Source organism: Chiloscyllium plagiosum, unplaced genomic scaffold, assembly GCF_037043375.1.
Source record: "Chiloscyllium plagiosum isolate Xiang-an unplaced genomic scaffold, Cpla_swu_hap1 HiC_scaffold_28, whole genome shotgun sequence".
Classification (NCBI taxonomy): domain Eukaryota; kingdom Metazoa; phylum Chordata; class Chondrichthyes; order Orectolobiformes; family Hemiscylliidae; genus Chiloscyllium; species Chiloscyllium plagiosum.
The window spans coordinates 33936460-33963497 of record NW_028270166.1 but is presented as its reverse complement, the minus strand read 5'-3'; the positions used below and the strand labels follow the sequence as shown (position 1 = coordinate 33963497).

General features: G+C 40.6%; 1 protein-coding gene across 8 annotated transcripts in view; it reads right to left on the bottom strand.

Annotated features, from left to right (window-relative positions):
- The window catches only part of malt2 (MALT paracaspase 2), an 80313-nt gene extending 53717 nt beyond the window's left edge, over positions 1–26596 (bottom strand). For 4 of the 8 annotated variants that reach the window (XR_015751855.1, XM_087976107.1, XM_087976106.1 and 1 more), the window contains exons 1-10: positions 26416–26570; positions 25505–25652; positions 24392–24558; positions 20688–20845; positions 17655–17799; positions 8921–9111; positions 6487–6583; positions 5267–5314; positions 2765–2818; positions 1685–1888 (exon numbers count right to left, since the gene is read on the bottom strand). Coding sequence is in view for 3 of the 8 variants with exons in the window: in XM_087976107.1 (XP_087832233.1) it covers positions 1685–1888; positions 2765–2818; positions 5267–5314; positions 6487–6583; positions 8921–9111; positions 17655–17799; positions 20688–20845; positions 24392–24558; positions 25505–25644 (1204 nt within the window). In the remaining 5 variants the exon portion in view is untranslated. Of the gene's footprint in view, positions 1–1684; positions 1889–2764; positions 2819–5266; positions 5315–6486; positions 6584–8920; positions 9112–17654; positions 17800–20687; positions 20846–24391; positions 24559–25504; positions 25653–26415 lie in introns of all 8 variants that reach the window. The other 4 variants (XR_015751858.1, XR_015751859.1, XR_015751857.1 and 1 more) reach the window with 3 other exon arrangements.
- Between the last annotated feature and the right edge of the window lie 442 nt (positions 26597–27038).

Here is a 27038-nt window from a genome sequence, read left to right as displayed (position 1 = left end):
AGGACTCACAGCAACTAGAGAGAAAGAGGGTTTCAGGACCATAACACCAGGATCACCCTCAGACATAATGAACTTTTCCTTATAACGTGTTTTTATAAAGAGGATGTACAGGCAAAAATGGCTGAGAATATACATTCTGAGTAATGTCTGACAGATGTGAGGGAAGTTACAATGAGAAAGACTTCAAAGGGAGAAATGCCTTGCAAACTGAACTGAAATCTCCTGTGAGTTTTCTCAGATGGGAGAAAAGCTTACAGTCTAGGAATGAGGTATCTTTGTGTTCTCCCCTTTAAAGAATTCACAAAAACACACTTAAAAGCCAGTTTACATGTACGCATGTAGACTAAGGTGTGTACTGAGGATTGTAGCAGAGAAAGCTCCTTGTCGTCCCTGCGTTGTAGATAAAAATAAATAAAATCTCTCTTTGCTAGAAGCCAGGATGCAAATGAAACTGCAGTCTAAAGGAAATAGGGCAAAGCTATGCAGCTGACTTTCAAAGCCACAACACCCCATTGTCTAATCTACACAAACTCAAAGACTGATTTGCATCTTTTTAAAAGACTTTTATCTTTTTTGGACTCACCTCTCATTTTTAATCTATGTGTATTGCATTACTATTTCTTCTCCCATTCATTAACTAATATATTAACACAAGAAAGCCTGGTTAAACTGGCTCATTTTAAAACATAAATTAATTTGGGTCTGGGGGAGGGAGAAATCCACATCCCACTTTTAAATTAACTTCATTGAGACCAATGAGGGGATGGATGAATAAAGAAAGGGAGCCAGTTCATCCCTCCTCACCCCTGGAGCTTAATCATATGCCCTGGAAACGCAATAAATTGGGGAACTGAACCCAGGAGCTCTTATGACAAAAGTCACTACCAAATGACACAGCCTGTTTATCACAACTGGCTCTGAGAATTAAACTTCAGAATATTCAAAACAATATACAGTACTACAGCACTCAATTAAGAAGCATAGGATCACTATCCAACAATTCTTTTTAAAAAGTAAAGGTGTGAGCACAGGTTGAGAACAGGAATCAGTTTGCCTGCATGAAGAAGGGCTTATGCCCGAAATATCGATTCTCCTGTTCCCTGGATGCTGCCTGACCTGCTGCGCTTCTCCAGCAACACATTTTCAGCTCTGGTCTCCAGCATCTGCAGACCTCACTTTCTCCTGCATGATAAAATACTCGGGCAACACTCCAGGAATGAAGAGCTAGAATCATAGCATTCTCACAGGGTACACAGAGACCACTTGGCCTATCAAGTCTGCAACGTCCCTGTGTACAGCATCCCATCCAGATGCACCCCCTCACCTATCCCTGTAGCCCGCATTTACCAAGGTTAACCCACCTGGCCGACACAAACCTGGACACTATGGGGCAATTTAGTATGGCCTTTCCACCTACCTGCCCATCTTTCGACTGAGAGGAAACCCACACAGATACTGGGAGAATATGCAAACTCCATACAGACAGTTGCCCGAGGCTAGAATTTAACCTAGGCCTCTGGTGCTGTGAGGCAGCAGTGCTAACCATTGAGCCACCTTTTAACTAACTGGAATGCTCCAGGGTCCATGGAACTGTGTCTATCTTCAAGGGAAAGAATTTGCAGTTAAACTTTTGTGAAGAGGGAATTTAGTTGAATCGGATTTGGAAGCATTAATTTGTCGGTACCATAAACTCCCTTGTCAAGAAGTAACAAGAATTCATTGACAGCTCTGTGCATCTCGAGTCTGGTGAGGTCGAGGAGGGACACAACCTTGAAGTCGAGCTGACGAAGGAGGTTTGTAAGCTCATGCACATCCACCATTGGAGCCTTCAACTGCTTGTGATGTAAGTAATTCATGTTCCCCATCAGCAGAGCCACCTTGTCTGTTGCTGAAAGAAACAAGGAGTGAGTGACCATTTGTACTGTCTGTACTGTCTGTAATGAGGCTGATCAGAATCAGCAGTACAACACTTCAGGCTTTCAGTGTCAGCATTGAACATTTTCAGGTCAGGTACAGCATGGGTCAGGTTCGAGAATGAAGTTCACCCTGGAGTTCCAGCCAAAAACTGATATTATAATCAACATCACAAAAAATGATGTGATTTGGTTACTATCACACTGCTGGTTGTGGAATATTGCTGCTGGCCAATTGGCTGTCATGTCTCTAACAATACAACAATGATTAGATGTCAAAGAGAAATGCACCTCATTAACTATAAGTTGCTTCAAGCCCTTTTTTTAAAAATCAGTCCTTGTATTTATAGTGGGGGTTGGTTGACGATGTTAACCCTTTAGTGTTTTTCCTGTGGTGTCCCATTTCTTCATCCATCTAAGCCTGAGGCTGTGCCCAGTGTAGCCACTTCCAAAGAAATATTTAGGTGTGCACCTGTCAGTACTGGCCCATTGCCTACTTGTACACCAAGGTACAGTGGGCAATGGGCAAGGTGCTAGAAAATGGGACTGGAACAGGAAAGTGCATATTTTTGACTAGCATTGACTCTTTGGATCAAAGGACCTTTTCTGTGCTGCAGATCTCTATGACTTCCTATTGCAGCCACTCCTCAGGAACAGTCCTGGTGGTAAGACTCAAACAACTATCCAAGGGCCTACTGACCAGTAGCCATTTGTGTGACAGGATCAGGCTCAGTGTTGCCAAGGTCCAATATTCTGTTGAATCCCACCATCCAGGTTTACCCAATAATTAGTGAGCAATGAACTTTATGGCAATAAAATATGAATCTGATTTGAAAACTGTACAAGTTTACCATAGAACTCGACAGGCCAATGGAAAGCGTTCAGCTGTGTTCCTGGACTGGAACCTGTGAGGAAATTAACACAAAATAAACTAATCTTTTACTGAAAACAGTGCAAGAAAATGGGTCATCACTGACCAGGGATCAGACTGTCCGGATTCAGACGCTGACTGATGGTCAGACCCTTACTAACCGGAATCATTTTAAGACCATGCTTTGGTTTGGTGGAAGCTGTGCAGTAAATGTTAAGATTGGACCTAAATTCTGATCCTATGTTTCCCACTTTCATTGAGTAACTTTCATTATTGAGATTTTCAAACAGATTTCTTCTCAGTAAAACAAACTTCAAAACTTTAAAACAACCGCTTTTCCCACCTTATCTGATTCCCACCCTGTTCAATAATATGCTCCCTCCAACTTTCTGTTCCAGCCCCATCCCAACCTTATCTTTGACTTACTTCATTCCTGTCTAACCCAGGCCAACTCCAGTACCTACGTTATCTCAGTCTGTCCCATTCCATCTCCTCAATGCTCTGTTCCATCACGTTTCACTCCTGTGCTGCCCTACATGTTTTCACACAAAGATGTTATTTCAGTTATTCATGTGCTTAACAGTGTGAATGGCTGATTTACAATTCGCCTTATGTTAATTTTCGTTGAATCCCTACAAGATGTAAGCAGGCCATTTGGCCCATCGAGTCCACACTGACCCTCTGAAATGCATTCCACCTAAACCTACCCCCCTACCCTATCCTGGTAACCCTGCATTTCCCATGGCTAATCCACCTAGCCTGCACATACCTGGAAACAATGAGCAACTTAGCATGGTCAATCCAGCTAAACTGCACATCTTTAGACTGTGGGAGGAAACCAGCCAAACTGGAGGAAACCCACTGACATGGTGAGAATCCCGAGGGTGGAATCAAACCTGGGATCCTGGCAGTGTGAGGCAGCAGTGCTGACCACTGAGCCACTCTGCTGTCCTATTAGTTCCAGCAAAACTCCAACAGCAAAATGACACCAGTAAATACAAACCCAACATCAGTATTACTCAGAGGTATCACACAGAAAGCTATTCAGACAAAAACAAACCAAGGCAAGGAAAGATGTTAGGATTGGTGACTAAAGGTTTGGTCAAAATTCTCGTTTTCAAACAGAAAAGTGAGTTAAAAATTTGGGAAGCATTTCAGAGCTTGGAGATCTGAAGGCATTTCTGCCAATGGTTGGGCAAAAGAGTTTAGATGTACAAAATTAAATTAAGAATCACACAACACCAGGTTATAGTCCAACAGGTTTATTCAGAAGTACAAGCTTTCAGAGTGCTGCTCCTCCTGCCCCAGTAAGGTGCAGTGCTCCAAAATCTTGTACTTCTAAATAAACCTTTTGGACTATAACCTGGTGTTGTGTGAATTTTAACTTTGACCACTCCAGATGTTCTCAGCTGGTTAAGGGAAATAGTTACGTGGACAGATACAGGTTGATTAAAGTCAGTATCCATTTCTTAGGGGAAAATTAGGAGAAAACTAACTTGCTGGAATTTTTATGAAGAGGCAGCAGAGAGAGCTGATGAGGGCAATACTGTTGACATGGCGTTCACTGACATCTAAAGGTATTCAGTACACAACAGACCATGGAATACAGGTGACAGTAGCAGCAGGCTATAAATTAGCAGGAAACAGAATAACGTTAATGGATATCTTTCAGACTTGTAATAGAGTTCCCTAGGTTCAGTCTGGGGACCCTTGTTCTTCCTGTTTCATATTAATAATATTGACCTTTGTGTACAGAACACAATTTCAAAATTTGCAGATGGTGCTAAACTTGGAAGTTTTCCAATCTATGAGAAGCATAACATTGAATTTCAAAAGCACATTATGAAGTTGGTAGATTGGGTGAACAGGTAGCTGATGATGTTTAATACTGAGAAATGCAAAGTGACTCATTTTTGTAGAAAGAACATAGAGATAATTTCTGAAGCTTTATTCATAGGTACTTAAGAGTATAAGAGTAAAGAGGTTATGTTGATATTGTGTAAGACACTAATTAGATCTCAGCTGCTGTACAGTGCCCAGTTCTGATCTCCACACTCTAGGAAGGATGTGACTGCATTGGAGAAAGTGGAGAAGAAATTTACAAGAATGATTCCAGATATAAGGAACCATTCTTATGAGGATAGAATAGAGAAGTTAGTAATATTTTCCTTGAAGAAGAGAGGATTGACAGGAGATTTGTTACACTAATGGGGAGGAGGCAGGAGAATGGCACTACGTGAAGAGCTCATTTGGAGAGCTGGTGCAGACACAATGGGCCAAATGGCCTCCCTCTGCAATGAAATTACTTTGTAATTGTGGGACGTATGAGGCTATGAAGGAATTTACACACAAAAATAAAACGCTTAATTTGGAGACCCTGTGATTCTGGGAGATACTATCTGGTCAGTGAGCATGGCAGTTCCAGATGAGCAACATGTGATGAGAAACTGGCAACAAAATATTAGGTGAGTAAAGCCATTACCTTCATCAGTGCCCATGAAAAATGCCCCATTGAAGGATGTATTAGGTCCTTAAAGGATAAAGAAGAATTTGTGACATTGGTAAATGCAGACAACAATGAAGATTATGTTAAAATAAAACATTCTCAAATAAACACTGACATGATGGTGGTGAAAGTAAGTACAGTAACTACAAACAATCTCAACATGAAGATCACAAATTTCATTCAGGCGTTAAGCTGATAGTGAAAGAGATTTGATTTTTTCCAATCAACATTAAAATGTTATTATTTCCCCATTAAGTGCAGCATCAAATACTAAACTGTGCCACACAGAATCCAAAGACTCTGAGGTCAAATTTGATTTTAAGAAATGTTTTTCATAATATAATCAGTTCTCAGGATGTGACTAAAGGTAAAGTCGCCATTGTCTAAGGTCCCTCTCTCAGACAGATACAACTGGTGATGGTTCAACCAAAAGGTTCACCATGCCTCAGCCGAGGCCAAAGGCAAAAGGTGGCACCTTCATGGTGACCTCAGCCAGTTTGAGAATTGAACTTGTGCTGTTGTTGACACTCTGCATTGGATACCAGCCATCCAGCCCAATGGAGCTGAGCTGCCAATTGTCATTTCTCAGGGCAACCAGTGCAGTAAATGTGGCCTTGAAGGCATTAATCACATACCAAGTATGGAAGTGAACTGGCAGTGTGAGGCAGCAGTGCTGACCACTGAGCCACTCTGCTGTCCTATGAGTTCCAGCAAAACTCCAACACCAAAATGACACCAGTAAATACAAACCCAACATCAGTTTCATTCAGAGGTATCACACAGAAAGCTATTCAGACAAAAAACAAACCAAGGCAAGGAAAGATGTTAGGATTGGTGACTAAAGGCTTGGTCAAAATTCTCGTTTTCAAACAGTATGGTAATGAGTTGTCACCATTTTAGAATGTCAATAGTGTCCAACGCAAAGAGAGGGCATGTCTTAAATATCTATGTATCTTCACAATACAACGTCTATCACTGCTTGATCCCTGAGCCTAATTACATGTGAAAAATGCACTTGTGTGGATAAAAGACAGAGGACACCTACTAAAGTGAGTGTATATGTTGTGGCTGAAAAAGAGGATTGAATTATATTCTGAGTATAGGCAAAATATTATTTTTGAAGCTGAAAAATGGGGCCATCTTACACAACAGGTCAAATTATATGCCGTGATTTATTGTAATTGTGTTGAACATACCTATCTCCACAGTAACAATCTTGCTCCAGGCCTCGTGATAAAGATTGAACACATGACAGCAATATTCTCCACGGTCAGCAGTTGTAACTCCATTAATCTAGGTTTAAAGTTAATAAGAAGGAAGTAAGTACAGTACACATTTGCCTGTTTAATTATTGATGCCACCATTGGTCATGTTCTTTCAGGCAGTCAGTCCACTATAATGGCAGAGAACCAGTTCAGTTAATCAGAAGTTTACCCCAACTCCTTCCCATGGAAAGTGGCTATCCTATGACTATCCATTGAACTATAACATGGAGCTAGTCATACAAAGCAGCTTACAGTACTGAGGTCCAAGACATATAAGATCGCCAACAAAAAGTTACAACTTTCCCAGGAGCCTCAGGTTTTCAATCTTGCATTCAAGTTGGTCACTCTCATCGCAGTCTCTCTTCATGTCACTCACCATCCTGACCTGAAAATATATTGCCTTTCCCTTCAGTGTTGCTGGGCCAAACTCCTGGAACTCCCTCCCTAACACCATTGTGGATCTAACTATACCAAATGTAATGCTCTATTCTAGAAAAAAGGGAGGCAGAAAACAGGAAATTATAGACCAGTTAGGTTGACATTTGTCATGGGGAAGGTGTTAGAATTGATGGGCAATTGGGAAATCTCAAAATAATTGAGTACAGTCAACATGGTTTCAAAAAAGGGAAATCTTGCTTAACAAACTGAAATTCTTTAAAGGATTAACTTTGTGGTGTGGATAAAGGGGGTGTACTTTACTTGAATTTTCAGAAGGCATCTGACAGGGTAGCACATAGAAGGTTACTGTGTAATTCTATACGAACACATGGATCAAGTAGAGATAAGTTAGAGAGAGAGAGAGTTCAATGAATTTTTCACTCAAAAGTATCAGGCTGTGAAATACATTACTATGGAATATATTGATAACGATATAGATGGAGGGGTACGATATAATTTGATATATTTCTGAAAGAAGAGAAGAGAGAGATTGAGGAATCTGGTGAGAAGGTGGGTTGAAGGAACCTTGTATAAAGATGAGTAGTTGGGTGAAAGTGTACCTGGTGAGAAGATGGATTAAGGCAATTAGGTTTTTGGATCTAATGGATGCCTCTTGTTTTCCAATATGTCAGCATAATTAGTGCTGGCAACATATTGGTGCATGACTAGTCAATGATAAAACAGACTCTTTTGCCTTTGTGAACTACCATCCTATGTACAATCTCTTTCTGGTCAAAAGTTCTTAAACATGTTGTTACTTTCCAAATCTATTCCCATCTTACTGTGAACTCAATGTCTGATTCTTTCCTCTGAGGTTTCTGACCTTATTGATCTACCCTTATCAAAGTCACACATGACACTTTACATAGCTCTAACAATCGTATCCTTCCTCATTGTTTTGATATGGTTGACCATACTGTCCTCCTCTATCACCTTCACACTGTTGGCCATCTGGAGGGGACTGCATTCACCTGACAATCCATCAAAGCCAAAGAATCACCTGAAATGGCTTTGCTTTCCACTCCTGCATCATTATGTCTGATATCGCCTCAAAATTTATTCTTGGTCCTATCCTACTTCTCATTTACATGCTTCTACTTGTCAACGTCATCTGAAAACACAGCATCAGTGTTGTCCAGCGCTACCCAGCTCTATACCGTGGCTGCTGAAACACTTATTTCTCCTTTGTTTTCTCGGGATTTGACTATTCCAATATGTCAGCGTCCAATTATCTGCTCTTTGTAAATGTGAAGTCATCCAACTTTACTCTTGCTGAAGAGTCATGTTGGATTTGAAATGTTACCTGTTTCTTTCTCCACAAATATTGTCAAGACGTGCTGATTTTCTGTTTAGAATTCACACCATATCCTGTTCAGCCATCATCTTGCTCTCTCTGACCTGCTTTGGCTAAATAACCTTGATTTTAAAATCCTTTTTTAGGCTTGCTCCCTGGCCTTGCCCTCTATAACCATCTAAACCTGTCAATCCTTTGAGATATCCTCTATTTCTGGTCTCTGTGGTATCCCTGGTTTTAATCACTTTACCACTGGTGGCAGTGCCCTCAGCTCCCTAGGCTCTAAATTTTCCTTTTAAAGCTGGTCCACATTACCTTTCACCTTTAAGATGCTTCTTAAAACCTATTTATTTGTCCAAGTCTTGGTCTGACTGCCTTCACATCTCTATGTGTCTCACTGCTATATCTTATTTGACAACACTCCTGTGGAGTGCCTTGTGATCTTTTACTCCGCTAAAGGTTCAAATTAAATATAAGTTGCTGTTTCAACAATTAATGAATGAGTTGAATAATAGCTCAGTTCAGGCAATGCGGCAGCAGAGGAATTTATTGCTGTAATTCTTGAGAAAAGTCTCCCCTCTATCTGAGTCATACATTGACAACATAACCAGTCACCAGAAAATGATCACTAACCTTCAGATATGGTTCATTTGCCTCAGGCAGTATCCGGTTGTTCCGAAACCACTGGTACTTTGGTGGAGGTTCACCAATGGCGTAACATGGAAGAACCATGGTATCCCCTTCCTTCAGGGTCAGGGAGCTGGGCTGCACCATAATGTGCACCCTGCTCAAAGACAAGCAAACTCCACCTGCTGCAGGAAAAGCTAAAGAAAGATTCCATTGTGAAGGGAGATGACAGATTAACTGTGCTCAATCTCTCCTAAATCAGACATCAGACAATGTTGCTGAGCTAGCAGGGAGAAGCACCGCTCACTTTGTTACTCAGCCACACATGTCAGAAGGCTCTGGGCTGGATACCTCATCCGTTTTGTGTTGGTTGATTTTCCCATGTTTGTGAAAGGAGCAGGGGCTGCTACAACTGGTCTCAATGCGTGAAGTGAGGGTCACTCTGCCTGCTTCTGATCACAATTAGAACCCTGTGGTCACTGGCTGAGAACCCTGTCGTCACTGGCTGTACTGGTCAGCCAGTGTACTGGTCAGAACCCTGTGGTCACTGGCTGAGAAAGGTGTGAATGCTGACCAGACTGTTGGTTTCATGTGGGGTATGATCTCTCTTCCAAAACGCCCTAATCCCAAACATTTTATATGATTTAGCAGGATATCTAATCAAGTCCGATCCCAGTCTCACCCGAAGCTCATTAAAAGGATCCTTCCATTCACTAGTGATAATTCTCATTCACTTTGATGTCCTTAAGTCCAGGTACTGCACGCCAATGGTAGTATCTAACTCAGAGCAGTCTTGTTCTTGCTACCTACTGAGAAGAACAAAGGTGCCTTCTAGAACTGATGAACCATCGATTAAGGAGAAAGTGAGGTCTGCAGATGCTGGAGATCAGAGCTGGAAATGTGTTGCTGGAAAAGCGCAGCAGGTCAGGCAGCATCCAGGGAACAGGAGAATCGATGTTTCCTGAAGAAGGGCTTATGCCCGAAACGTCGATTCTCCTGTTCCCTGGATGCTGCCTGACCTGCTGCGCTTTTCCAGCAACACATTTCCAGAACCATTGATTAATACTGATCTAACACCTAATTTCATTTGGCTTGAACAGACATTTAGAAAGTGACAGCTGTGTACATACATAGGCATGGGAACAGGAAAACAGTAGCAGGCCATTCAGCCCTTTTCAGCCTGCTCTGTTATTTATGCAATCACAGCCAATCACCCACTTCAACGTCTTTTTGTTACACCATCTCCATATCCTTTTATGTCATTGATAATAAGATATCTATCAATCTCTACCTGAAACTTACTCTGTGACTGAGTTTCCACAGCCCTCTTTGATAAAGAATTCCAAAATTCACAATTTCTGAGTTAAAAAAAAGGTTGCATCTTGGTTTAAGTGGCTTCCCAATTATTTTGAAAATATTCTCTCGTCTACACTTTCCAACCAAGGTAAACATCTGATGTTTACCTGTCCTTTTAAGTATTTTTAGGTTTTGATGAGATCATGCCTCATTCTTCCAAAATCTAGAGAATGTAGGCCTGGTTTGCCTAATTTCACTTCATGGGACAGTCCTACCATCATGGGAAGAAATCTGGTGAAGCTTCCTTGTACTCCCTCAATGCCAATATTATCTTTTTCATGGCAAGGGGACCAAAATTGTATACAGTCCTTCAGGTACGGTCTAACCAAGGTTCTATGCAATTGAAGCAAGCCTTTGCTATTTTTGTACTCAAATCATACATGATAAGCGCTCTTATATATATATTGCTTGGGTCCCAAGGACTAATCTTTGTGGTCCTCTGGTAGTCACAGCCTGCCAATGTGAAAATGACCTGCTATTCCTGTTTTCTGTTTGTCAGCCAATCCTTAATTTATACCAGTACATTACTTCTTATCTCACGTATTTTAATTTTGCCAACTAACTTCCTGTGGGGGATTTTATCAAAAGCTTTTTGTAAAATCCAAGAATACAATGTTCACCAACTCCACTTTATCAATTCTATTAGTCACTTCCTGAAAAAAACCCCAACACATTTGTCAAATGTGATTCCCCATTCATAAATCCATATTGATTGTGACTAATATAATTATTATTATCCAAGTTTTCATTTATTACATTCTTTATAAAAGATCAACAAATTATCTACTACTGATGTAAGGTGAACAGGTCTGCAGTTCCTTGTTTTTCCTCTCCCTCCCTTCTTAAATAGTAAGTTGACATTTATCATATTCTAATCTGCAGGAAACCATTTGGTCACCAATGCAGCCATTATCACATTCGTTACCTCTTACAACATTCTGGGATGTAGAATACCATTTTGTGGGGAATATCAACCTTCAGTCTCACTAATATTTGCAATAATTTCTTGCTAACACTAATCTTTTTCAATTCCTCATTGTCCCGAGTAAGATGACTAATTCTGGGAGATTTCTTTTAACGTCCTCAGTGAAGCCAGACACAAAGTAACCATTTAACTCCTCTGCCATTTCCGTGTTCTACATTATGAATTCTCCTAAGTCTGTCTGTAATGGACACACATTTGTCTTAGCCATACATTTCTTTATTTTGTATCTACAGAAGGTACAGTCTATTTTTATGATTTTTGCTAATTTATATTCATATACTATTCTCTATTACTTTATCAGTTTCTTGATCCTCTTTGGCCATACTCTGGAATACTCCCTATCCTCAGGTTTACTACTATTTCTTGGAACTTTATAGGCCTTTCATTTTAAACTTATACAATCCTCAACCTTCTTTGTTAGCCACACTTATCTGGCTTTTTCGGATTTTGATGCCTTGAAGAAATATATAGTTACTATAAAATGTAATAATCTTTACAGAATACACATTGCCTATTGCATACCCTTTAATGTGTTTTTCCAAGTCACCTCAGCCAATTTGTTTTTATTACCTTCATCTTATGTTATGTTCAAAATCAGCACACTGGTTTCAGATTGATCTACCTCACTTTCAAACTTAAGTGTAAAATTCTATCAATTTTGGTAACTCATTCCAAAAGGCTGTTTTACAACAATATTATTACTTTACCCTTTTTTATTAAATAACACTAGATGTTTGGGAGTTTGGAGATTTGTAGCTCAGGTCATGGATCAGGCTGAGCTGGTGGGTTTGTTGTCAGAGGTTTCATCACCATGCTAAGTAACGTCATCAGTGAGCCGCCAGTGAAGTGTTAGGTATTCAGTCCCACTTGATATTTATCTGTCTCAGGTTGTTGTGGTGGGTGATATTATTTCCGGTTCTGTTTCTGAGAGGTTGGTAAATGGGGTCCAAATCAATATGTTTGTTAATGCAGTTCCAGTTTGAATGCCAGGCCTCTAGGAATTCCCGTGTATGTTTTTGTTTAGCCTGTCCCAGGATGGATGTATGTCCCAGTCAAACTGATGTCCCTCTTTGTCTGTGTGTATGGATACCAGTGATAGTTGGTCATGTCTTTTTGTGGCTAGTTGGTGCTCATGTATCCTGGTGACCAGCTTCCTGCCCATTTGCCCAATTTAATGTTTGTTGCAGTCATTGCAGGGTATTTTGAATATTTGTTCATTTTGCTCATTGTTGGTACGGGGTCCTTTAAATTCATCAGGTGCTGTTTCAGTGCGGTGGTAGGTTGTGGGCTACCATGATACCTAGGGGCTGGAGTAGTCTGGTCATCATCTCTGAGATATCTTTGATGTATGGGGGTGGCCCGAGTCTCTGGGCGCGTTGTGTCTTCCTGTTAGGTTTGTTGTGCAGGAATCAGTGGACTGCGCTTATTGGGTACTCGTTGTTCTTGAATACATTGTATAGATGGTTTTCTTCGGCTTCTCATAGTTCCTGGGTGCTGCAGTGTGTTGTGGCTCATTTAAATAATGTCCTGATGCAGCTCTGTTCATGGGAGTTGGGATGGATGCTCCTGTAGTTGAGTATCTGGTCAGTGTGTCTGGCTTTCCTGTAAACGCTGATGTGCAGCACTCCATTGGCTTTGTGCTCTACCATGATGTCTAGGAAGGGGAGTCTGATGTTGTTCTCTTCCACTTTGGTGAACTTTATACCGATAGGGATGTTGTTTATGTGTTTGTGGGTTTCTTCTAATTGCATTTTGTGATGACAAAGGTGTCATCCAAATTCCGGACCCAAAACTTGGGCTGGATCGTGGGAAGGGCTGTTCATTCTAACCTCTGCATAACTGCTTCTGCTAAAAGTCCTGGTATTGGTGATCCCATAGGAACCATTGATTTGTTTGTAGATCTTGTTGTTGGAGGTAAAGTGGGTTGTGAGGCACAGGTCTAAATAGTTTGAGGATGCTGTCCTTGCTGATGGAATTGGTGCTGTCAGGTTTGTGTCCTTGGTTCGTTTAGCAGTGAAGCCAGTCTTTCTTTGGCTCGGGTAATGTTTATTGATGTGAATAAGGCAGTCACATTGAAGAAAACCATGATCTCATCGTCCTCTACCTTGGTGTCTTTGATGATGTTCGGGAATTCCTGGGTCGAGTGGATGGAATGGATTGCGTCTTCTACTAGGTGTTTCAGTTTGTGTTGCAGTTCCTTTGCTAGTCTGTATGTTGGTGTGCCAGGAATTGAGACTATGGGTCTGAGGGGGGGGGGGCCTTGTTTACGTACCTTTGGTAATCTGTATAAATGGGGCATAAATCTGTATAAAAATTGGATACTTCAGGTTTCATTGTTTGGAGGTCTGTCTTGTTCATTTCACCAGCTTTGTGTAGTTTCCTCAGGGTTTGCTGCAATGCCGTTTTCTAGCTATGGAGTCAAGTCCATCGCCACCTGTTTTACTTTTTGTCTGTCTTTCCTAAACATTGAATTTTCCATTCCCAGTCTTGGTCAGCCTGCAACCATGTTTCCATAATGGCAACTGTACCTACTTGTTTACCACTGTTTGTGCCTTTAAATCCTCTATCTTGTTAGGAATGTTGCATGCAGCCAGAGTGCCCATAATTTTATCATTTTGACATTATTGCACATTCAAGCTTAATTGAATATTGCCTTCATTTTCCTGCTTTCTAATTGTATTTGCCACTTTTCTACTCTCTATTACCAGTTTTACTTCTATCTAATTTTAATGAGCCCTCGGGTTCCTATCCCCTGTCAAAGTACCTTAGAATCCCTTTGGAAACTCTTAGGAACAAACTTCAATGATAAGATATATCAAGCAACCATGTGTTGGAAAGAGTGGATTTCAAGTTTAAAGAAGCAGGTAGCAACTCTGATGGAAAATGACAGCATCTAGATACAGGATATGGAAAAGAGGAAGGAACCAGCAGAGCTAAGAATAGCAAGCAGCTATCACAGGTGGTGTAGTCACTTCACGGTTTCTTAAAGGGAGAACGATCTTTTACTCTTACTGAAATCAACTAAATCAGCAACAGGCAGGCACCAAAACTAGGAACCTCCATGCACCACATCAGGTACAACATTTACCCAATGAGAAAAACTTTCTCTCTGTTTGCACATCATTGTAGGGGGGAAATCACAATATTTTCACCGCGTTGTGCACAATTCCAGTTCAACTTGAAACGAATCTGACAATCAATGCGTAAATCCCGGGCATGATTTAATGCCTAAAACCAATCACACTTTTGCTTTCCACCATCTTTTACAGAGGTTCGATATTTAAATTTGATCAAAATAGGCCTTGTGCATAAAGTTGGCCATGGCTGGTCAACATTGTGAGATTGCAACAATTGTGCTAGTTTGGAAAGGCTCTTCAAATTGAGTTTGCTTACTTGAGAGACAGACATGGCAAGTACATTTGAAAGCGTTTTCTCATAGACGGCCCCTCATTAAGCTAAAGAAGCTACAGCTTCCACAGGCAAGGGGAGGATTGGACTTCCCAGATTTTAGGAAATATTAGTTAAGTTTCCTATTAGGTTACATAGCTGATTGGGTCTTGTCTGATCCGCAATCAATCTGGCTGGACATCGAGGCTTCTCAAGTAAAATGCCCACTTTTTAACCTTTTATTTTCAGACAAGAGGAAAATCATTACGGATCACTGTAAAAACCCTATAATACTAAACAAAATTAAAGCTTGGAATATAATGAGGCAAAATGAGGGCAACTCACATAAAACATCCCTCTATGCGCCGATAGTGGGAGCATGGGGATTCCAACCGGGGTTTACAGGTGCCACTTTTAAACTCCGGGGATCCAGGGGTATCTCATGTGTAGGGGACCTATTTAAAGATGGGGTCCTGATGTCTTTTGAACAGCTGCGTCAGAAATTCGGATTACCTAATGGAGACCTCTTTCGATAATTCAAAATTCGAGATTATATACAGAAGAAGACTACGTTATTAGATAGTCTTTATAAATCAGATAGAGAATGTAGAGTACTACGACCAATGGGGGTATCTTCCGTCAGTGCTATTTATCATTTACTACATGATGAAGTATCGGGAGATATGGACAATCTGCTTAAAACATGGGATCAGGATTTGGGACTAGAAATCTCTATAGAAACGTGGAATGACATTTGGGAAAATGCCAGAAGAATCACCATCTGTAACAGAACTTAGGCTATCCAGCTGAAGATACTTCATAGGGCCCATATAGCACCAGATCGATTGGCAAAATTTAAGGCAGGAGCATCTCAAATGTGTCCCAAATGTAAAATAGAGGTGGGCACTTTTATACATTGCCTATCGACCTGTCATAAGATTCGTAGATACTGGACTAAAGTACCCTGACAGAAATTTTAGGAGCGGAAATTAAAGTGGACCCTGTGTCTCTCCTTTTGGGCTTTTCGAACTTACCCTCCCTGGATATGCATGGGAAGAGATTATTTTCTATTCTCTCTTTCTGTGCAAGGAAAAATATTTTGGTAAACCAGGTGGCTGAGGGCCCCCCTGGACTTTCAAATTGGCACAGATTAATTATGGAATGTATTTCCCTTGACTTCCTTACAAATATGGTGCACCGAAAGACCGAATTATTTCATAAAATATGGCAGCCCTTCTTGAATTATATGAATACAGATATTCCGGCTATCCTAACAAGGGCTTTTATTTAATTGAGATTACGAATCCGGCTGGTCCGGGGCCCCTTGGGAGAGGAATCCCGCACGAATACAGGTTTTGTTACATTTGATGTTAACACATTCCGAGCATGTATCTGACTACCCAATTTCTGTGTTATCCATTGGGTTTTTTTTTCTTTCTCTTATTTGAATAATGTAAGAGACTTAATTATATACTCTGGTTAGTTGTAGGTTAGATTAGTAGTTAATTGAGTTCTATTTTTTTTCTTTCTCAGTATTTTTCTTTTGTTAAATTTTGGTTATTATTTATTTAAGATTTGATTGTATATCAATGTTTGTACTTGAGAGTTTTGTTTATTTTTGTAAACTTGTAAAAATGTTAAATTTCTAATAAAAATATCTATAAAAAAAGAAAGCGTTTTCTGTGAAATGATAATTAATGTACAACAAAACTTAATATATGTCAATGGAATTAATTAATAAATGTTTTAGTTTAGTTTTTATTTAATTTGCCTTTACATTAAATTGCTCACAGGTAAAGAATTGGGAACACTTATTAAAATGTTTATTTTTGGTGATAAACCAATTTTCAGTTGTCTAAATAAAATGGTCTCAAGTTTCAATAGATAAATGCATCAAGACCTTCTAAGTAATGGAAAAAAATTACCGTCTTTAATGCTGCCTGATGGAAGATTTAACTTTTGATTATGGAAAAGAATTTTAATGGAAATGAAAATGGAACCTAGCCAGAAAAATTTCAAGTATATTTTTGATACATTGGGTGGAATCTTTTGTTTTCATCAGGTGTCTTGTTTGCTTGCTCAAAAGGTAGTGAGACACCTGACCTGATTTTTCAGAGAAAGCCCCAATGTATCTTCCTCCAAATGGGCACTTTTGACGGCAGTTGTGGACCTCTCTCCAAAATCACATCCCCGGGGCAGGAAATCCTGCCAATGAGAGGCTGGTACCTCTTGTACTTGGCAGCACATTTGAGAAGGCCATGGCTGTTACGGGAGGTCAGCCAACATCATGAAGACCAAGAGGTCGGGCAAGTGTCTTTTTAGGAGGATTGTGTTTCAGGGATTGGGGATTGTGGAGAGAGGAGCAGAGAAGTTGGAAGCAAGGGAAAAGGTGGCTCACAGTGGCCACATAGTGATTTGTATCCACTCCCCTCAACTATGCACAAATTAGTGCAGACTGAAGGAAATGCCACTCCACCAATTAGCAGCCTGCCTGCACTGGTTTACCAGTCATGGGGGCCAACTCTTTATCGTCTCAACTGGAACTGGGGTAATTGAAACCCTCGAGGAGAAGGTGAGGGCTGCAGATGCTGGAGATCAGAGCTGAAAATGTGTTGCTTGAAAAGCGCAGCAGGTCAGGCAGCATCCAAGGAACAGGAGAATCGACGTTTCGGGCATAAGGACGTTTCCTGAAGAAGGGCTTATGCCCAAAACGTCGATTCTCCTGTTCCTTGGATGCTGCCTGACCTGCTGCGCTTTTCCAGCAACACATTTTCAGTAATTGAAACCCTGGCAGGATTAGGAACTTAACTAATCCTTAAGTGGTCATTATTAGATCACCCAAGGGCGTCAACTGGCGATGGGCAAGAAGGTTGACCTTGGGCTTTCCTAATCAGAACATGATTTGGGCAGAGGGATTCTGGGATGCTATCAGACTTGCTGCCTTTCGGACTGGAAGATTCCACACAATTTCCCCATTGTGGAAACTCTGCCCCCAGAAAATTTTGAACCTACCTGTTGTTGGACTGCTGGCAACTCGGATTTGGACCCATTTGGAATATGAATACTGGGTTCCACAGTGAACCCTACAGACATACCAGTCATTATCATCAAGGTCAACACAGTTAAAGAGAAGCTTTGAGGAGTTTCCACCCTTGACCTAGACAAAACAATTAAAATTTGGAATGATATTGAATTTTGTAACAATTAATATGACAGCTGAGTGCAAGAAGAGAAATATGAGAATAGTCATCTACTGATTGATCCTATTCCTCCCATAGCCTTGATGTAATCCACCACATCACAGATGCTATCCCCACCATTTAACGTCCTCACCATGCCCCATACTTGACTTGTGCATAATGTCTTTTATCTTATCCACTGCCCATATACAACAAAAGTTTGCATTTATTATCTCAAGTATAAAAAAAACCTAATGAACTGCACATCACAAAATAAAATATGGCACCAAACTACATGAGGAGATACAAGGGCAGAAGGCTAATTAATTAAACAGGTAACTTTTAAGGAGGGCTTTGAAGGATGAAAGTGAGATAGAGAGATGCAGAAATTGAAATGGGGGTTTTATAAATGATGCCAATCAATGCTCCTTCTGATTATTTTCCTGTGTGCTGACCTCTGAGATCAAAAAAGCCATTTCATCAGCATGCATGGGACATCCAAGTAACAGTGGTCGCACAGCTCAGAAGGATCACTGGTGCTGATGGAAGCTCATCTTGATATCAGATGTATCATACATGCAAACAGTCTGATTTAGTCTCAGACAGTCACCAGGATGAGAGGAGGAGTCATTGGCGAGCGAATTGGTGGCAGCAAGAACCAAAGAAATGCCTTCAGTCTTCACAATATTTAATCAGAGGAAATCCCTATTTATCCATCACAGATAAGCAATCTGACAATTTAGAGATAGTGGAGGTGGAGAGGTAGAATTGGATCTCATACATGTATATATGGAAATTAAGGCTGCGTCTTTGAACAATGTTGCTAGCAGCACGTAAATGAAAAATTGGACTGAGCCAAAGTTAGAGAGTGGGAACAGAAGTCAGTGCAGGTGATTTCCTGGATTCAATTCGATAAGAATGGAATTTAGTGAGTACATTCCCAGCTGGATGCCAGTAGAGAAGCATTGGAAATGATGGTGTGATCAGTTATGTTAAAGGCCGCACACATGTTAAGGAGAGGCTTGGGCTATTTGCCAGTCCCACTTTTGTGATCTTGTGATCTTCAATGATGTTGCAAGCCAGAAACCTGATGGAGGTACTGAAACATAAACCACATCACCATGGACTTTACCTCACCCATATCACATCGGACCAATCTCTTTTTATTGCTTGTAGAATAAAGGCCAATGTCTCATAATAATCTCAAAGTTAAAAATCACACCACACCAGGTTATAGTCCAACAAGTTTATTTGGAAGCATTAGCTTTCGGTGCACGGCTCCTTCATCAAGTAGTTGTGGAGCAGCATAAGACACAGAATTTATAGCAAAAAGTTACAGTGTCATGTGGCTGAAATGATATATTGAACAAACCATATATTGTTGTTAAGTCTTTCATCTTTTAGAATGGGTTGCAGGTTTCGGTTCATTAATATGTAAATCCAAGAACTTCATTTAAGTCACATTCTCAAAATAACTTAAGGTTTTATAAAAAAAGTGACATCTTAGCTCAGACAATGCATTAAAGGTGTGAGGTTAGAGTCTGTCTGTATCCCAAGCTTGCACACACACAAACACATACTCTCTCATGTACACTCACACTCACAGGCACACAGACTCTCTCTCTCTCTCTCTCTCTCTCATGTAAGCACACACACATATAAGTCTATGGGGTGAATTTGTACTTGCAGAATTATATTTGCAGATACATTCTATTTTGCTCAAACATTGCACAATCTGCAAGCAGTCAATACATATAATATTTTGTAAATTCCACTTTGGAAATAGAACCAGTCTGACTCAAGATTGGGATACAGACAGACTCTAACCTCACACCTTTAATGCACTATCTGAGCTAAGATGTCACTTTTCTTTTATAAAACCTTAGGTTATGGATGTAGGTTTGCTCACTGAGCTGGAAGGTTCATTTCTAGATGTTTCGCCACCCTACTAGGTAACATGTTCAGTGGGCCTCAGGACACCACTTTGACTGGGACAACACATCCATCCTAGGACAAGCCAAACAAAGACATGCACGAGAATTCCTAGAAGCATGGCATTCCAACCGGAACTCTGTCAACAAACACATTGAGTTAGACCTCATCTACCACCCCTGAGAAAAAGAACAGGAAGTGATTTCACCACAGGAAATGACATCACCACAGGAAATTACATCACCAACCCAAAGAAACACAAACATATAAATAGAACCTGGAATTATCAGCAGTGCTTCGTCTGAGGCCCACTGAAGATGTTACTTAGTAGGGTGTTGAAACGTCTGGAAATGAACCTTCCAGCTCAGCGAGCAAACCTATATCCAGAACCTCAACCTGAGCTACAAATCTTCTCAAAACTCGCTAAGACCTTAGGTTATCTTGAGAATGTTACTTAAAATAAATTCTGGGATTTACATATTAATGAATTGAAACCTGCAACCCATTCTAAAAGATGAAAGACCTAACAACAATCTGTGGTTTGTTCGATATATCATTTTAGTTGCATGACACCGTAATCTTTTACTACAAGTTCTGTGTCTTATGGTGCTGCTTCACAACCACCTGATGAAGGAGCAGCGCTCTGAAAGCTAGTGATTCCAAATAAACCTGTTGGACTGTAACATGGTGTTGTGTGATTTTTAACTTTGTCCACCCCAGTCCAACACCGGCACCTCCACATCATAATAATCACAAGTGATTATCTTCAGCTGAACCTTTACAAGTCTAGAATTTTTAAAAATAAGATATATCTCTGTCCCGTAGGTTATTAAAAGGATCTTGCATATTCCAAACAATATGAAAGACTTACTTTGGCAGAATGTCCTGTGAGTTTCTACATTGAATAAAAGATGGCTGAGATTATCACTCTTACCTCATGCTTTCCTCGAAACCATTGATAGCCAAGACCTGGAGGCCCGATAGCTTGGCAGCAGAGAGAGACCCTGTCTCCTACAATAGCACTTTGCTGTTTGGGCTGTACGATGATTTGAAGAGTGTCCGGGGTTGTGGTAAGGCCAGGCATCAGCAACCCTAAAAAAAAAAGAAGCAGTCCTTGCTTTCACCATATCTCACTTACTTCAATGAGCTCTGCTTAAAGCATTTCTTTAGTCAATTTAGCAGCAGCTAATTCAGTTTGGATTAATCCATAAATTCTGCCTCTGCTTTCCTGGCTGACAAATTATTCCAAATATTTCTCATTCTTTGGCTGGCAGATCTATACCAAAGTGTATATATTGTTGAGTTGTTGAGATTTCACCAGTGTCCTCATTTCCCCTTCCACCACGTCATCCCAGTCCTAAGCCTCCAACTCAGCACCGCCCTCTTTACCTGCCCATCTTCTTTCCAATCTATCTCCTCTACCCTCCTCTCCGACCTATCACCTTCTCCCCGACTTTCATCCACCAATTGCATTCTCAGCTACCTTTCCTCCAGCCACATCCCCCTTCCATTTATCTCTCAGCACCCTGGCCCTACAAGCCTCATACCTAATGAACAGCTTATGCCCAAAACGTCGATTCTCCTGCTCCTCGGGTGCTGCCTGACCTGCTATGCTTTTTCAGCACCACACTCTTGACCCATGACACGTTCATGGCAAGTTTTAATTTCTTCCCATCATGACTTGCAAAAGTTGAGGGGTGACCTTACAGAGGTTTATAAAATCTTGAGGGGTATAAATAAGGTGAATAACAGGTGTCTTGCAGGTGGTGGACTGCATTCTTAAACCAGTTTTGGTAAAACACAACGGCTTTCTTGACCAGTTCGTACATCCGTTAAGAGTTTGATGGAAGTCAGACTACAACTACACATAGTCTAGACTGATAGGTTTCCCTCCGCAATTAATGCAACAGTTTTGCAACAATTTCAAAGCCAGTCTTACCAACATTGAGCTTCTATTTCTAAACATTTAAAATTCTGATTCAAGTTCTCAAACTGTCACTGTGGGACATGAACTCTTTATTCTGGAGTATGAGTCCAATCTTCTATGTTAGGCCAGTAACATGACAACTACACACCTGTGACTATCTAGATGAAGGGCAAGGAGCAGACAGATGACCCAGGAGTACTCAGCAGCTAGAACATATCATCAGACAGGTTGCTGAGGCCGAAGTTCAAGCGATTTAAGAAATAGTTCTCTGTTGTACAGGGGTACTCTTGGAAGGATATGATAAAATGGGGTTAATGGCTTTCATCTGAACTGATCTCACATTGTCTTCTGGCTGTCGTGTCTTGATTCACTTTAACAATATCCCACATGGCGCAATGTATGCCCATGAAAAAAAGTTTCAATTCCTAGTTTCAAGGGAATAAGCTTGCAGAATATTTCTTGATGCTCTTTCAATTCCTCTATTTGTCTTTACTTTTCCACTTGTAATGCTCTGATTTTATCTATCATACGCCCGGCATGGGATGGGGCGCTGTTGTAGAACAGAGACACTTAGGGCCTCAGGTACATAATTCTTGAAGTTTGCATCATAAGTAGACAGGGTAGTTAAGAAGGCAATTAGCACGCTTGCCTTCATTGCTCAGATGTTTGATTATAGGAGTTGGGACATTGTGTTGAGCTTTACAGGACGTTAGTGAGACCTTTTCTAGAGTACTGATCGTCCTGTTATAGGAAAGATATTATTAAGCTGGAGAGGGTTCAGAAAAGATTTACCAGGATGGTATCAGGAATGGAGGGTTTGAATTATAAGGAATGGGTGGATAGACTGGGGCTTTTTTTTGGTTAGAGCATAGGAGGCCGAGGGGCGAACTTACAGAAGTTTATAAAATCGTGAGGGGTATAAATAAGATGAATAGCCGATGTCTTTTCACCAGGCTGTGGGATTTCAAGACTAGGGGGCATAACTTTAAGTTGAGAGGAGAAAAATTTTAAAGACATGTGCAGCAATTTTTTACACAGAGGGTGGTTCGTGTGTGGAATGAATTTTCAGAGGAATTGGTGGATGTGGGTACAGTTACAACTTTCAAAAGGCATTTAGATAAGTACATGAATAAGAAATGTTTGGAGGGATACGGGCCAAGCACAGGAGGGCGGGACTAGTTTAATTTGGGATTATGGTCAGCACGGACTGGTAGCACTGGAGGGTCTGTTTCCGTGCTATATGACTCTATAAAATCTATCTATCTATATATATTTTTGTATTTAGAGAGTGAAAGAGGGAGCTATGACTCAGCAACGAATTGCCTTCAGGCAGAGAACTCATGCTGTTGACGATATCTGGCACATAGAGCAACCTACGAGTGTTTAGATTAGACTCTAAGGAAACTTACTCAGCTAGAGATTATGACTTTCTGATGAACTAATCTTTCCACTTATCCCTATGAAGAAAAGCTTGGATTTACACACTGTTTATAGCCACAGGACATACCAAACAGCTTCACAGCCAATGAAGCATGTTTAAAAAAAATCTGTAGCCCCCACAACAAGAAGGGAATGCTACATTTGTTGCCACCTCAACTGTGGGTGACGAGGGTTTACAATTCAGCAATGACATCACTGCCACCAACTTCCTATTTGAGTGTGCTGGCAGGAAATAGTGGTGTGGGTAATGGACAAATCTGAGCACAAGTTCCCACAGAAAACAATGTCACAGTAACCAGATAATTGTAGATAGAATGGGTACAGGTTCACAAAATCAAGGCTTTGGGGTGCATTGTTGACTGGGGTTCAACTAGAAAAGATGATTTATTATTGTTGGGTTTCCTGTCGTTTCCCCTGCTTTACATATTAGAGCTTGAGCCAGTAGAGTTATCCGCAGCCACATGGGAAGCATTGCAGTCCTCAGTTCTACACTTGCTAACTGCTTACTAATCAGAAACCTTGGAGTACTAGGTGTCAATTAATAAGTGTGTTACAGATTTTTGGTTTGGTTCCAGGTGTTATCTTGGAGGTACTGAACCCAAAGAGAAGTTGTTTATCATGTTCATCTCTCGTAGAGACATTCACGCTCAGCATCAAGTAAGAGCAATATTGCATTTATCTGTTGATAAGGTGGAGATGAATCGATTTCAATCTAACAGACACAGGAGCAGGTCATCCATTGTCTTGAGTCACTTCCACCTTTCAATTAAATCTTGGCTGACCTACATCTTAATTCCAACTGCCTGTTTAGACTCCATAACCTTTCGTTGACTTAATCATGAAGTAAACAGAATTTACCGTTAGACAGAGTTTAACAGACATGAACATGTTCTTCAATTTAATTGTAGCAAAGAAAAGCACCCAATATTATGAGACTTTGTATCTGTAAAAACTGAGGTAATTTTACCCAAAAATTGCCCATAGTGTTAGGTGCATTAGTCAGAGGGAAATGGGTCTGGGTGGGTTACTCTTCGGAGGGTCGGTGTGGACTTGTTGGGCCGAAGGGCTTGTTTCGACACTGTAGGGAATCTAATCTAATCTGAAAAGATAGCATTAGTCTGCTAAGTATTGGTTTCCCTTTAAGGGTGTAAGGTGTCTTTCGACAAATAGTGGAGTAAGAATGAACTGCTGCATCTGATGACTGCTGCCTCCAAGTTCCCACACTCTGCTCCAAATGTTTCATTTTGTGTTATCTCCATTATCTGACTCACCCGTTGATATTATGCACTGTACTGCTTCTGTATGGTCCATCTTATGTAGACAACTGATTAGATGGCTCACTGAGCAGCCACGATCAGCCAGTAACTGGATAAAGTAGCGGCTTGGGCTTCCATCTGGCTCAAGAACCTTCAGTGAGCAGATCTCCAACTCCTTCTCACTGTTAATAGAGTTTCACACAAATCATCAGTCAAATAGTCTAATTCTATGCTGTAATATTCTATGATATAAATATAACTAGAAAACATTCAGGATAGGAAAAGCAAACCCTATCCCTTTTTTAAAAAGATTTGAATCCCATCAACCAATCACATCCTTTAATTCCATCTTTCTGCCATGTTCTTCAGCCCCATAGACTCAGCACAATTCATTAGTTTTAATTCAATTGCTATTTAAACTGTCCATTTCAAAGTCCTTCCTGATAAATTGCATTACGTTTTGTAAGAAGGAATTTCCCTTTCTTTTAGTATCACATTTGTATTCAGTGTCCTAATATTTTATCCTTTCAATACACTGATAAGTTAATTTGGAGGTGGAGGTGTGGTGGAGTGGTAATGTTGCTTGCTCTAGGCTCAAAGCTCTGGGTTTCAGCCCACACCACAGCTTGTCGGCCATGGAAGGTGAGCTTGTAATATGAGGAGAAAGTGAGGTCTGCAGATGTTGGAGATCAGAGATGGAAATGTGTTGCTGGAAAAGCGCAGCAGGTCAGGCAGCATCGAGGGAACAGGAGAATCGACGTTTCGGGCATTAGCCCTTTGTCGACCTGATGGCAGGCTCTGAGAGTGGGACAATATCCTTGTCAGCTATCCTGCAGTAGGTGATGACAAACCTTTGCAGCACTTTGCCCATAAGAATAGTCCAATCTGACGGAAGTCCATAGCCCAAACCTCGGAAATGAGGATAGGAAAAACACAGAGAAGGCGGAACCTACATTGATAACCAGAAAAAGTGAGCAATATGGGTAGATCATTCAGCTGCATCAGCCCAGGCTCCAACCTTTGCTCGAAACCCTCAACTTGATAACCCTCCTTACTCCTTTATAATCCTCAGAAACTACCTCTTTGGTCATACTTTCAGTCAGTACACATCACCCAATGTGGGCTTACCTGCACTTAAACCGTCTGTCTGTGCCAATAACTTCAGCCAGTTTCCTCCATCCCTTCTTGGTGCAGTTGTCCAGAAATATGCTGAGCCTCCTCAGTGTCTGTTCTCCAAGACCACTTAATAGTAAACTCTGGTGGTCCATGGTTTCACCTTCAATTTTTCAACAGAATGGCAAGGATTGTTGGAAACGCATTGAAGAGGCAATCATGATAACTATGTCACTGTCCAAACAAGTACAAGTAAGGGATAAAGAAAGAAACTTGAAGCACATACTGAGCAGGACTATTCTGTCCTATTAGTGTCATCAAATCTAAGCTATGAAAGAGTGGACAGGGAAACATTATTTTCCTTGGTGCATTACTCAGGATTTTTAGAAATAAGGAGTGAGGTTAGAAGTATCATTTCTCAAGATAGAGTGTGCTTGTTCACAATAGGATATTCATGCAGAGTTATCTAAAAGATAATGTAATTTGGATCACACAGGAATAATATAGAAGAATATGGGGCAAAGGGGAGACAAATGTGTATTACTTGAAGGATCAGCGTAAGCAGCTTCCTAATTTACTAATTTGATGGGTCTATCATTCTTGAGGTAATAACTTATAGACATTTGTACAACACAAGTTCAAAAGATACAAATGGATCGTTGGAAATAAAGGACATGTCACCTATAAACAATGAGAATTGCATGCTCAATATTAAACAGGACGGCATTTTGAATTTAGAAATCTAAAAATAACAACCAGAAATATTTTAAACAACAACTGGCTTCAACTTGCAAAATGCAAATATAAAATACATCAATTACACATCCAAACCTTTCAGACTGACACCAAAAACCAGGGAGCTGTTCTTCTTTAACTGAGTATTTCTAGCAATTACAAACTACAAAAAAAGATTTTAAAACGTGTACCTAGTTAACTGGTCTGAAAGCTGTCAAGATCCTGGTACAGAGGGTCCCCATGAAGGCCTATGGCTGGTTCAGCTCCACATCAGTTATAAATTATTCACAGGATCACAACTTGTCGCTGTATTGAAAAAGAGCTGCTCGCTACACAAAAAGGAGAAGTGTATACAGGCATACAAACATGCAGGCATCTGCGGATGTGAAACTCAGTTACAGATATAAAAACACTCACTTCTGCATTTCCATTTAAATGTTCCCCAAATTCACATGCTGCGCAGCAATCTGCTTCCCATAAAGCAGGTACTGTACTAAGGTAACAGAATCAAATCTTCCATGATGCTTTTACACGCTTTGTCTTTATTCTTTCATGGGGTGTGGCCAACATCCCTAATTGACCTTGAACTAAACTGAGTCAACCATATTTCGGAGGATCTGGTGTCATACGTAGGCCAGACCAGATCAGGATGGCAGATTTCCTTCCCTAAAGGACATTAATGAATCAGATGATTAGTGAACGGACACAATTATTTAGACTACTTTTGATTTAGACTTTGTTCATTGACTTTCATTTGTGGTGTGATTTGAATCCATGTCCCCTCACATTAGCCTGAACTATTGGATCACTAGTC